At 47.6% G+C, this 14,115-nt stretch overlaps 1 protein-coding gene across 1 annotated transcript in view; it reads right to left on the bottom strand.

Annotated features, from left to right (window-relative positions):
* Window positions 1-10,289, bottom strand: part of elp3 (elongator acetyltransferase complex subunit 3) — a 144,024-nt gene extending 133,735 nt beyond the window's left edge. Inside the window, 1 exon segment of the mRNA XM_038800483.1 lies at window positions 10,162-10,289. Within this exon segment, the coding sequence (XP_038656411.1) occupies window positions 10,162-10,183 (22 nt within the window). The 5' untranslated portion in view covers window positions 10,184-10,289.
* Window positions 10,290-14,115: the final 3,826 nt, after the last annotated feature.

Genomic DNA, 14,115 nt, shown 5'->3' with positions numbered 1-14,115 from the left:
GTTTGTACATTCTTCCTGTGTCTGTGTGGGTTTCCTCTGGGTGCTCCAGTTTCCCCCCAATAGTCCAAATATGTGCAGATTAGATGGATTAGCTATTCTAAATTGCCCTTAGTGTCCAAAGATTAAGTGGGGTTACAGGGATAGGGTGGGGAAGTGGGCCTAGGTAGGGCACTCTTTCGGAGTTTTGTTGCAGACACGTTGAGCCGAATGACCTCCTTCTGCACAGGAATCATAGGGATTCTATAAATTGAGGCAAGGCTGAAGATGGGGTGCACAGTTAACTTGCAAATACAGCAACATTCAGGAAAGCAAATCCTACATTAGCCTTTTTTTGCAAGAGGGTCAGAGTACAAGAGCTAGAAAGTCTTGCTGCAATCGTACAGGGCTTTGGCAAAGCCACATCTTCAGTGTTCTGTACAGTTTTGGCCTCTTTACCCAAGAAAACTTATATTTACCTTAGGAAACTGATATTTGCCTTTAGGGAGTGCAACAAAGGTTCACTAACTTTATTCCTGGGATAGGGAGGAATATTCTATGAGGAAAGACCTAAGCTATAGGAGCAGAATTAGGCTACTAGGCCCATCGAGTCTGCTCCGCCATTCAATCATGGCTGATATTATTCTCATCCCCAAAGAAAGATTCAATAAAACAGGCCTATGTTTACAAGAATGAGAAAGGAACTCATTGAAAATATAAAACTCTGAAAAGGTTTTATGCAAAAAGACCGTTACCTTGGTTGGAGGGTGTAGAATTTAGAACCACAGTCTCAGAATAAGGGATTGGCCATTTAGGACTGAGATTAGGAGAAATGCCTTCACTTAGAGCACTGTGAATCTTTTGAATTCTGTCCAAGAGTGCTCCTGTGGATTCTCAGTCGATGCGTATATTGAAGGCTAAGTTTAATAGACGTTTGGGGCACAAATTGAATCAAATGATATGGGGATAAAACAGCCATGCAGAATTGATGTAAAAATTCAGCCATGATCATATTGTGTGGAGGAGCAGGCTTCACCATCCTCCTCTACTCCATAGAATCACCAGTTAATCGACAGCTGTTATCCTAACCCTCTCCTACACTTGTCACATACACTAGGATAAAATATAGAATGGTTTCATTACTGAAGTAGTAACCTGGAGTGACGAATTGCCAGAAAATGATTTGAAATCCCACCACAACAATTTGTGAATTTTAATCCATTCCAGATTTGTTCCAAATTGAAGAAAGTAAAAGTGATCGTGAAGCTGCCAGATATTCATAAAACCCCAATAGTTCAATCAATGTCCTTTAGAGGAGGGCGGCTATGAGGGAGTAAGTCGCACATTTGGTGGCTCTCGCTCCGGTCTGACTTTAAGACCATTTCCCCCGACTTTTTTGAACTTTTGAGCACTGGAGTGAAAAACAATAGCACTCTAGATCTGAATCCATACAGAGTTGTATGGGCTTAAGGAGCAGAAGGGAGCGAAAACAGGCGAATATGGGGCTGAACAAAGGTGGTGTGGAAGCTCAAGTGGGAGGAAGGATGGCCGATGAACGGACCACGGAAAGGAAGGTCCAGGCAGCACTGGACAACATGCTGCAGGTCATGAGAGCTTCGCAGCACTGAAGCGGGATAATTTGGAACCGCTCCAGAAAGCGGTGGAGCAACTTGACCAGGGGCTGGATGCTCAGGATAAGAAGGTCCACGCACTGGAGAAGACAGTGGAAGAGCAGGTGGATTTCCAAACGGTAGCGGACGTGGAAATTAGTACGTTGAAGGAGCAGCAAGCAAGGCTGATGGACAAGCTGGAGGACCTGAAAAATAGGTCTCGCTGGCAGAATCTGAGAATCATTGGGCTCCCGGAGGGGGCCGAGGGAGAGGATGCCACAGCATATGTGGCAGACATGCTGCAGAAGCTGGTGGGGGATGATTTCAAGTGTCCTGCGCATCTACCAGGATCTGAGCCAGGAGGTGGCCAGAAGGAGGGCAGCTTACAGACAAATTAAAGAGATTCTGTTTAAAAAGAAGGTTAAGTTTGGGCTACTTTTCCCGGCGCGGCTTTGGGTGACATACCGGGAACAGCAACATTATTTTGACAACCCGGAGGAAGCGACAGACTTCGCTAAGGGGCATGGACTGGTGCCGAACTGAGGACCCATGGACTCAAGTTAGAGTGCATTAAGGGATGTCTGCAGTTGTTCACAGATTGCTCTTCGTGTTAGCGATGTCGTTCGGCATGCTCTTTTACTTAAATCGGGGGTGTTCTTGTGTTTGTGTTTGTTTGTTTGAAAGTTTTAAAGTTGAAGCCAAAGTGATAGTTAAAGTTTAAGTTGTTGGGCGCTGGGGGGCTGTTCGGGTTCTCTTTGCTTTTTTCTCTCTTCTGGGAATGTTGCTTTTTTCTTTGTTTGGTTTCTCTCTGTCTCGGTCCCAGAGCGATTGCTCGAACAGGGCTGTTCTGGGGAGGTGATGCTGATGGGCCGGGGGGGGGGGGGGGGAGGACAATAGGTATGAGACATGGTGGCGCCGGAGTTGAGAGCCACCAAGCTAGCTGCTTTGAGCTAGTCAACGGGAGCGAGGTGGGGGGTGTGTATACAGCCAGTATACGGCAGGGGTTAGGTTACAAGGGGTTGTTGCTTGGGGGGGGGGGGGGGGGGGGGATGATCTGCTGACGAGGGAGGGAACTGAACCAGGTAACAGGGAAGGGGTCGGAGCTGCCAAGAGGCGGACCAGGGGAGGCGGGCACATGGGCAGGGGGTGGGCCCAAGGTGCCCTCCAACCAGGCTGATCCCTGGAATGTTAGAGGATTAAACGGGCCGGTCAAGAGGACACGTGTGCTCATGCACTTACGGGCTTTGAAGGCGGACAAAATGTTTCTGCAGGAGACGCATTTGAAAGTGGCGGACCAGATTAGATTACGGAAGGGCTGGGTTAGCCAGGTCTTCCATTCGGGGCTTGACGCTAAGACCAGAGGGGTCGCGATCATGATTAACAAAAGGGTTAAGTTTGAGGCGGACAGCACAGTTGAGGATGGGGTGGTAGATTTCTTATGGTCCGGGGCAAGCTTGAGGGGGTGAAGGTGGTCCTCGTGAATGTTTATGCTCCAAACTGGGATGATGTAGATTTCATCAAAAGGCTGCTGGGGAAAATCCCCGACTTGGATTCGCACAAGTTAATTATGGGTGGGGGCTTTAATACAGTCCTCGACCCCGACCTCGACCGGTCGTGCTCCAGAACGGGCAGGGTCCTGGCAATGGCAAGAGAGCTGAGAGGGTTCATGGAACAAATGGGGGGGGTAGACCCCTGGAGAGTCAGCCGGCCGACGGGAAAGGAGTTCTTGTTCTATCACATGTTCACAAGGTTTATTCTCGTATTGACTTCTTTATTATGAGTAGGGACTTTCTGGAGGGGGTGAAGGATACAGAATACTCGGCGATCACTATTTCGGACCATGCTCCACATTGGGTCGACCTGCTGGTCTGCAAAGAAAGTTATCAGCGCCCACAATGGGGATTAGAGGTGGGATTGTTGGCAGAGGAGAGGGTGTGTGAGAGAGAGTGGGGAAATGCATGCAGAACTACCTGCAGGTCAACGATACAGGGGAAGTCTCAGCAGCGGTGCTCTGGGAGGCGCTGAAGGCGGTGGTGAGAGGGGAACTGATCTCAATCCGAGCCCATAGGGACAGAACGGATAAGGCAGAGATGGACAGACTGGTGCAGGAGATGATACGGACGGATAGGGAATATGCAGACTCCCCGAGGGCAGAGCTACTTAGGGAACGACGGAGACTGCAGGCGGAGCTGGGAGCGCTATCCACTGGGAAGGCCGTAGAGCAACTCAGAAAAGCCAGGGGCGCGGTGTACGAGTATGGGGAGAAAGTCAGCAGAATGCTTGCACATCAACTTAGGAAGAGGGAGGAGGGAGGTGGCCAGGGAGATAGGGACGGTAGTGGACGGGGCAGGGAACCGGGTGGGAGACCCGGCAGGACTGAACAGGGTATTCAGGGACTTTTACAGTAAGCTGTATACTTCGGAACCCCCCACGGGGCCGGAGGGGATGAGGTGCTTCTTAGATGGGCTGACCTTTCCAAAGGTGGACAGGGGGATGCTAGAGGGGCTGGGGGCCCCGATTAGAGCTGAAGAAGTAATGGGGGGCCTGAAGGCCATGCAGTCGGGTAAAGCCCCGGGGCCGGAAGTGTATTCAGTGGAGTTCTACAAAAAGTTTGCGGGTATACTGGGGCCGGTGCTGGTTAGGGTGTTTAACGAGGCGAGGGACAATGGGGTGCTACCCCCGACGATATCGCAAGCCACTATCTCGCTGCTATTAAAACGGGGTAAGGATCCGGAGGTCTGTGGGTCCTATAGGCCAATCCCCGATTAATGTAGACGCTAAACTGCTGGCCAAGATCCTGGCGTCCAGAATCGAAGACTGCGTACCGGACGTGATTGTGGAGGACCAAACGGGGTTTGTTAAGGGCAGGCAGCTAGTAGCCAATCCAAGAAGGCTACTCAATGTGATTATGATGCCCCCGGAGGGCAGAGAGGTGGAGCTAGTGGTGGCAATGGATGCCGAAAAGGCTTTTGAACGGGTGGAGTGGGATTATTTATGGGAGGTGCTGGGACGGTTTGGGTTTGGAGAGGGCTTTGTGGACTGGGTTAAACTGCTATATCAGGCCCCGGAGGATAGTGTAAGGATGAACAGGACGACATCTGAGTATTTTAGACTACACCACGGGACAAGACAGGGATGTTCCCTCTCTCCACTGCTGTTTGCGTTGGCCATAGAACCGCTGGCAATTGCTCCGAGAGCGGCAAGGGGATGGAAGGGAATGGTCAGGGGTGGGATAGAACACAAGGTCTCGCTCTACACGGACGACCTGCTTTTGTATGTGTCAGATCCAGCGGCAGGGATGGACGGGATTATGGAAATCCTAGGGGATTTTGGCCGGTTTTCAGGCGACAAGTTGAACATGGCAAAAAGCGAGATGTTTGTGATGCAGGCGAGGGGTCAGGAGAATAGGCTGAGGGAGCTAACATTTAGGCTGGTTGGGGAAAGTTTTAGGTATCTAGGGATACAAGTGGTGCATGACTGGGGTAAGATGCACAAGTTGAACTTGTCCAGGCTGGTGGAGCAAATGAGGAGCGAGTTTCGGAGGTGGGATGCACTCCCGCTGTCACTAGCGGGGAAAGTACAGACAGTGAAGATGACGATCCTCCCGAGATTCCGGTTTATTTTTCAGTGTCTCCCTATTTTCATTCCGCGGCCCTTCTTTAAAAGAATCAATAAAATCATCCTGGGATTTGTTTGGGCAGGGAAGCCCCCGCGGGTAAAGAGGGGGATGATGGAAAGGAACCGGAGCTCCCCCTGGCTGGCGTTGCCGAACCTCAGCAACTACTACTGGGCGGCTAACATAGCCATGATAAGGAAATGGATGGTGGGTACGGGGTCGGTTTGGGAGCAGGTGGAGGCTGCTTCGTGCAGGGGCACCAGCTTGGCAGCCCTGGTCACGGCTCCCCTGCCGCTCCCGCCAGCCAGGTACTCCACCAGCCCTATAGTGGTGGCGGCTTTGCGGATTTGGAGCCAATGGAGGAAGCGGGAGCATCGGTCTGGTCCCCAATATGTGACAACCACCGATTTGTCCCAGGGAAGATGGATGGCGGGTTTCGAGCGTGGCGGAGGGCGGGAAGGATGGGCGACTTGTTCCTGGAAGGGAGCTTCGCGAACATGTGGGCGCTGGAGGAGAAGTTCGGTCCGGCGAGGAGGAATGACTTTCGGTTCTTGCAGGTGCGGGATTTCGTACGTAGACAGGTTCCGTCCTTTCCACGCCTTCCACCAAGGGGGATCCAGGACAGGGTAATTTCCAGGGATGAGGTAGGAGAGGGGAGAGTCTCGGATATTTATAAGGAGCTTATGGGAGCGGAGGATACAGGGACCGAGGAACTGAAACTTAAGTGGGAGGAGGAGCTTGGTGGGTATTTGGAGAGCAGCGTATGGGCAGACGCTCTGAGGGGGGTAAATGCAACCGCAACATGTGCCAGGCTCGGCCTGATTCAGTTCAAGGTGGTTCACCGGGTCCACATGACGGTGGCCCGGATGAGCAAATTCTTTGGGCTGGCGGACAAGTGTGCTAGATGTGGGGGAGGACCAGCGAATCATGTCCACGTGTCCTGGGCGTGTCCAAAACTCAGGGGATACTGGCAGGGATTTGCGGATGTCATATCCCGGGTACTGAAAACAAAGGTGGCGATGAGTCCAGAGGTGGCGATTTTTGGGGTGTCGGAAGACCCGGGAGTGCAGGAGGGGATAGAGGCCAACGTTGTGGCCTTTACTTCCCTGATAGCCCGGCGACAAATACTGTTGGCCTGGAGGGACTCAAAGGCCCCAAGGACCAAAGTATGGCTGTCGGACATGGCAAGCTTTCTCGGCTTGAAAAAAATCAAGTTCACCTTACGGGGATCACTGTCGGGGTTCGCCCGGAGGTGGCAACCATTCATCGACGGGTAGAATAGTGTAGAGTAGGGGGAAGAATAGGCAGGTCTATCTGTGAGAGTGGTACTGTTATTTGCACTATGTGTTTTGTAATTGGTATCTGCACACTAATGTATATTGTTACTGTTTACAATGCCAAAAATACCTCAATAAAATTGTCTGTTAAAAAAAAAAGTCCTTTAGAGGAAAGAAACCGTCCATCCTTAACCGGTCTGCAACTATATATGGTGCTAGCATGGTGGCTCTTAAATACCCTCTGTGGTGGCCTAGCTAGTCGTTCAAAGTCGTTAACAGTGATTCAAGGATGATTCACCAACACCTTCTCAGGGTAACCAGGAGTGAAGAATAAACTTGCCAGAGGACACCCACAAACCAAAAATGAATATTAAACAAGTCACCCACTGCTTCAGCCTTCCTAATCTCAATGAGCAATCACAATCAATTGGATACCAGGTCCTGGTCTTATTTAAATTCATCAACGATATAAAATTAACAGTCATCAAAAAGATTTCACAGGGCAACAGAATTAAGATTCAACAAATGCTGGGGTGGCACGGTAGCGTAATGATTAGCACTGCTGCCTCACGGCACCGAGGACCGTCGAGGTTCAATCCCGGCCCCGGGTCACTGTCCATGTGGAGTTTGCACATTCTCCCCGTGTCTATGTGGGGTCTCGCCACCCCACAACCCAAAGATGTACAGGCTATGTGGATTGGCCACGCTAACTTGCTCCTTAATTGGAAAAAAAGGGTCTAAATTTAAAAAAATATTCAACAAGTGCCATCTCCTGTAGCATTGCTTGCAGACAAAATTTAACTTTAAAAGTCTTCCAGATCCCGCTAAGCTTTTCCACTATACATTCCATACTTTCAAACTTATCCAAGTACACTTGCCGCAACGTAATGACACTCACAATTAGGGACGGTGCCGCAGCAGTACCACTACACAACAGTAATGTTTTATAGTGTCACAAGCTTATAAGAGGCTCTCATTTTAAAATGGTGCCATATAATTCAATCGTGCAAATATTGTCAGCACCCGTTCTGCGATTTCTTTAGTCCCTATTTCTTTTATTCTGTCTTTATCGTTTTTGGTCCACAGATCATCAGAGACATATCTTCAAGTCAAGCAGAGGAAGTAAGGAACTCAAACTGTCAAAATAGTACACTGTGTTATAAAGTTTTGTATTTTAGGCAGAAGAGCAAAGACTTTCTGGCACCCAAGAGATTGGAGGGGTTGTTAGTGATTGGTGGCCAATGAATTAGCCAGCGATTGGTTCCTGTCAGGTGGGATTTTTCCGAGAGAACACGGGAAAGCCACTGGACCCTCGAGGTGAAAGCAGCTCTCTCTCTCTTTGCTCTGCTGCCTACTGTCTGAGGTCAGAAGCTTCTAGACCCTGAAAGAAAAAGCTTCTCTCTCAAATGCTGGCGGCTTGTTATTTCTGTGAGTCTACTGTGAAAACAATTACAAGCTGAAAGAAAAGATAGCATCCATCTGAAAGCCTAGGCTGAACAAGAAACTAACTGGAAGACATCCGTCTGAAATACTCTTATCCTTTTATTTTCATCATTATTTTACACTCCCTTTCCCCTCTATATTTGTTTGTCTGTGTGTGTGTGTATAGACTTGTCTTTGTGTTTGTCTTTGTGTTTGTCTCTGTGTGTGTGTGTGTGTGTCTATAGATGGGAAAGTTAAAAAGGGGGGGGTAGAGATTAGATAGTAGTTAACCAGTTGGCGTTGTCGGAAATGTAATTATAGTCACTGTTAATCATAAAAAGTTAAAACCTGGTGACTGTAGTTATTGGTTGCTGTCGACCTTGGTTATTTTAAAATAAAAGTTAATTTCAATCGTGTTGCGACTCCGGGTCAAGTGGAGCTGGAATTGGGTGCACACTGGCTCCGGTTGTCAGAACAATATTTTAAAAATTAGGACCGAATGCATGGCTTGACAATAGAGGCAAACTCAGGTCTGTATTCCATGACCCAAAAGGATATATAGTAACGGTGGGTAAATAATAGTAAGATACAGATCAGCTGTAGATATACACTTGTGAGCAAAATTAGAGTTCCTGAAATAAAAGAGACAACAGTAGCATGGATACAAAATTGGTTGAGTGCCAAGAAAGAGAAAGACATGGTGAACAGTTGTTTCTTAGACTGGAGGAAGATTTATGGTGAGGTTGGTGTTAGGAGACAATATAAAATAAAGGGTACAATTCTAAAAAGGGTGTAGGAGCAGATATACTTAGGACTATCTGTGTGCACAAAACTGAAGGTGGCATAGCAGGTTGAGAGTGGTTAATAAAGCATATGGCACCCTGGGCTACATAAATAGGGACACGAGTACAAAAATCAAGGAAGCGAGGATAAATCTGCATAAAGCACTGGTCAGCCTCAGCTAAAGTACCATGTATGGTTCTGGGCATCCTACTTTTGGAAGGATGTAAAAATAATTCAAAAGGGTTTCAGGGATTAGAAACTTCAGTTACGTAGAGGGATTGGAGGAGCTGGGACTGTTCTCGGCGAAGGGAGGGCAGAGATTTGACAGAGATATTCAAAATGATTAGGGGTCTGGACAGAGTAGATACGGAGTAACTGCTCTCATTGATGGAAAGATCAAGAACCAGAGAGACACTGATTTAAGGTGATTGACAAATGAAGAAACAATGACAGGAGGAAAAACATTTAATTGCAGCGAGTAGTTAGAATCCGAATTGCACTGCTTCAGAATGTAGTGGAGGCAGATTCAATTGTGGCTTTCAAAAATAGGGTAATTGTCCAAAGGAAAAAAAATTGGAAGGCTGTGGGGAATAAGCCAGGGAGCAGGACGAGATGAGTTGCTCTGGCAGAGAACTGGCAAACACATGCAGCTGGATTTTCTGCCATTGGGGTGCCATGCTCTGGGCAGCCCAGGGGTTTCCCGATGGTATGTGTCTGCCCCACAATGGCAAACCCCATTGACCAGCCGACAAAACGAAGCATCCCACCAGGGTGCTGAACCAGAAATCTGGCACGGCGGGATGGCGAATCCAGCCCATACTATTCCTTCTGTGCTGAAACTATTCTACGATTTTAGATGTATCTATGCTATTCCCCTCAACTATTCCTTGCAATGATTTCCGCCACTCTGGCTAAAAACGTTTCTCCTGAATTCCCAATTCGATTTATCAGTGACTGCTATGTTCCCCCTAATTTTGAACTGCCCTCAAGCCAAAACTACTCCATCAAACCCCAATGTTCAATCAAGACCATTATCGGGTCACTCACTCTTCAGAGAAAACATCTCCAAGCCTGCAGTCTTTCCTCACAGTTGTAACCTCGCAGTTCTGTTATTATCGTCTGAATCTTTCTACATCTTCTCTGGAGTATCTATCATTCCTTTATGGAGACAGGAAATGTTGACAGTAAAGGGTCTGTAATTCGGCAACACGCTCCAACTGAATGAATTACAGATGGGAATTTGCATCAGGCAGGTTTAAGTTGCTTGGAACATCTTTGTTAGTTATGACTATTGGAGATTTGAGGGCTCCTTGAGCGGCTGAGACAGATCTTGTACAACCTCCGGGAATAGTCAAACACGAGAGTAAACAGAGACATTTGAAGATAAACTAACAGACATGAACAGGGGCTGACTGCCGAGTCCTTCATATCCCTGTCCCTATCCCCCACCACCTCCCGGAGTCCCAACCACACCGACCTTTCCTGCGCGGTTTCCCCATCCCGGCTTCAGGAATTGAACCGCCGGCCGAAACTCAAACTCGCTGTACGGCACTGCCGCAAAATCTACCCCGAAATGCCGCAAAACGCCCGGGTCTCGGAGCCGTGCCATGGATAGGTCACGTGCTCAGATGGCTGGGCGGGGCTTTAATCGGAGACTGGACAACCAGGGGGCGGGGCTTGACTTCAGGGGCGGGGTTAGAATCGAGGGGCGGGGTTAGATCTGAGGTGAGGGGCTTAATTTGAGGAGTTGGACTTGACCTCAGGGTTTGGGTTCAAGGGTAATTGGGAAGGCAAATGTTGGCCTTTACCTCAAAGGGAATGGGCTATAAAAATAGGGAAGTCCTGCTAAAGCTATACAAGACACTGGTTAGACCACACCTGGCATACTGTGAACAAATTTGGTCCCCTCAGGTATTGGAGGCAGTCCAGAGGTTCACTCAGTTAATCCCGGGTATGGAGGAGGGATTTTCTTATGAGGAGATGTTGAGTAGGTTGTGCCTGGACTCATTGGAGTTTAGAAGAATGAGAGGTGACATTATTGAGACATATGAGATTCTCAGTAGGTTTTGGAGGCTTAGAGGGTACAGAAGAGAATTGCCAGGATGTTGCCTGGCATGGAGGGCATTAGCTATGAGGAGCGGTTGAATAAACTCGGTTTGTTCTCACTGGAACGACGGAGGTTGAGGGGCGACCTGATAGAGGTCTACAAAATTATGAGGGGCTTAGACAGAGTGGATAGTCAAAAGCTTTTTCCCAGAGTAGATGGGAATTACTCGGGGGCATAGGTTTAAGGTGCGAGGGGCAAGGTTTAGAGGAGATGTCCGAGGCAAGTTTTTTTTACATAGAGGGTAGTGGGTGCCTGGAACTTGCTGCCAGAGGAGGTGGTGGAAGCAGGGACGCTGGTGGCGTTTAAGGGGCATCTTGACAAATACATGAATAGGATGGGAATAGAGGGATATGGACCCAGGAAGTGTAGAAGATTTTAGTTTAGACAGGCAGCGTGGTCGACACAGGCTTGGAGGGCCGAAGGGCCTGTTCCTGTGCTGTACTTTTCTTTGTTCTTTAACAGAGTAGTTACTGAGAGGATGTTTCCTCTTGTGGGAGTGCCTAGGACCAGAGGGCAGTGCTCCGAAAGCTAGTGTTTGAAACAAACCTGTTGGACTTTAACCTGGTGTTGTAAGACTTCTTACTGTGCTCACCCCGTCCAACGCCGGCATCTCCACATCATAATCTCATGGTAATTGGTCATCTAATTCAGACAGCGATGAGGAGGAATTTCGTCTCTGAGGGTAATGAATCTGTGGAATTCTTTACTGTGGAGAGCTGTAGAGGGCGGATCGTGAAGTATGTTCAAGGCTTAGATAGATTTTTAATTATAAAATTATTATTTTTAGTTAAGAGGTATTGGGATAAAGCAGGAAAGTGGAGTTGAAGATTATATCAGATCAGCCATGATCTCATTGAAAGGAGGAGTAGAGTTGAGGGGTCAGGTGGTCTCCTTCTGCTGCTACATCTTATGGTTTTATGAGTTTGAACTCAGTAGGTGGGGTTTGATCTCAGCAGGTGGTGTTTGATACAGGGGGTTGGCCTCGGCAGGTGGTATTTGATTTAAGGGTGTGGGGTTTGACCTTAGTATGATGTGTTTAATTCAGGGGTGCCTGTTTTCCTTGGCATGCAGGTAGAATGGTGGATTGGGCGTAGGTAGGGTTCTCTTTTAGAGGGCCGGTGCAGACTCGATGGGCCGAATGGCCTCCTCCTGCACTGTAGGGATTCTATGGATGACTAAAAGATTAACAAGAAGAGAAAAATTAGAGTACAAGGGAAATATAAAAACAGATGGTAAGAGATTTTATAAATATTTTAAAAGGAAAGAGTTGACAAAGAGAGCACTGGTCCCAAGGGAGTCTGGAGAATTGATAATAGAAAACAAGGAGGTAGAAGATGACTTGAACAGGTATTTTGCATCGACCTTCACTCCATAGAGGATACAAGTATCATCCCAGAAGTAGCTATAAACCGGGAAATAGAAGGAGGGGAGTACCTCAGGAAAATTACCAGAGAAGTGGTACTGAGTAAAGTCTTTGGAGCTATGGGTTGACAAGACCCCGGGTCCTGATGGACTTCATCCTGATGTCTCAGAAGAGTGTTCAGTGAGATAGTTGATGCATTGGTCTTAATTTTCCAAAACTCTTTATGATCAGGGAATGCACCATTAAATCGGAAGATAGCAAATGTAACCCCATTATTCAAAAAGGGAGGGAGAGAGAAAACAGGAATTTACAGGCCAGTTAGGGAAAATGTTAGAAGCTTTTACTAAAGGAGTTATAGCAGGGCACTTGTATAAGCTCAAGGTAATCAGACAGAGTCAACATGGTTTTGTGAAAGGCAAATCATGTCTATCCAATGCATTGGAATTTTTTGAGGAAGTAAGTGAGCTATGGATAAAGGGGAACTGGTGGATGTACTACACTGAGCCATTTAATAAAACGGCACATTGAAAGGTTATTGCAGAGAATAAAAGCTCATGGTTTAGGTGTATATATTGGCATGGATAAAAGATTGTCTGGCGAACAGGAAATATAAGTGGATTTTTTTCAGGGTGGCAAGATGTAACGAGTGGTGTGCGCTGGGACGTCATCTGTTTGCAATTTATACAAATGACTTGGATAAAAAGATTAAAGGGACGGTTGCTGAATTTGCTGACGACATAAAGATAGTTTGAAAAGTTAGTTGTGAGGAGGACAGAAAGAGGCTACAAAAAGATATAGATAGGTTAATTCAGTGAGCAAATATCTTGCAAATGGGGTATAATGTGGGAAAATGTGAAATAGTTCATTTTGCTGCATACACGGTGGCATCTTCTAATGATTTTTTAAGATTTCAAACTTTTCACTGACTGTTTTTATACTTTTCATCGACCATGTATGCATCTTTTAGCTGGATTTTGAACCTTTAACAAGCAAGGTATCAAATTGTTTTTTTTCTCTCTGATCATCTGAGGCCATTAATCTTTATCCAGCACTCTGATCAGCAATGTAGGGTTTTGTTCAGGACATTCAATAATGTTCTGACTGGGCAAGCTCAGATATACTGATTGCCAAAAATAATTACCTTATCATACTTCAACAGCTAAATACCCTTTCTGTGAATTTAAGGCCACTGATCTTTCCAAAAAGACTGGAGAGCCGGTTAAATTGCAGGAGAGAGAGTAGGTCCATGGCACAATGGTTAGCACTGCTGCTCAACGACGCCAGGGATCCGGGTTCAATCGCGGCCCTGGGTCACTGTCCGTGTGGAGTTTGCACATTCTCCCCGCAGCTATGTGGGTCTCACCCCCGCAACCCAAAAAGATGTGCAGGGTAGTTGAATTGGCCACGCTAAATTGCCCCTTAATTGGAAAAAAAGAATTGGGAACTAAATTTATTTTAATAAAGATTATGGGAGAGGCCGAAATCGGGATCTGCTCTGCCTGCCGATCGGTTTCCGATCTAACTGACCCACTCCTGTTGCAGGGTCTGGATCTCACCGAGACATGGCGAGAAACTAATAATCACCAATTAAGGCTGATTTCCATATCATTAACGGGAAGGCCCCCCCCCTATCGAAGATGGGCATTGTCAAGAGGGAGGGACAGCTCAATAAGCTCCAGAGGCCCCTGCTTCATCCAGCTCTGCCCGCCCTGGTGGCTCCCCATTGTCAAAGCCATGATGTTGAAGACTTCAGTGATGCCCCCTATGGCCGGGCCACACTCCGGAGTGACTCAGCAATGTCCTCAGTGACTGGGACATACTCTGGAGCACCTCGGTGATGCCCACCTGAGACTGGGACATGCTCCGCAGCGCCTCGGCAAGGTCCACCTGCATCTAGGACACATCCCCCAGTGACTGGAACATGCTGTCGATGCCCTCAGCTATGGCCGTTACTGACCAAA

This window comes from Scyliorhinus canicula, chromosome 6 (assembly GCF_902713615.1).
Source record: "Scyliorhinus canicula chromosome 6, sScyCan1.1, whole genome shotgun sequence".
In the NCBI taxonomy this organism is placed as follows: domain Eukaryota; kingdom Metazoa; phylum Chordata; class Chondrichthyes; order Carcharhiniformes; family Scyliorhinidae; genus Scyliorhinus; species Scyliorhinus canicula.
The sequence above is the reverse complement of the archived record's forward strand: the minus strand, read 5'-3'. Positions and strand labels throughout refer to the sequence as shown.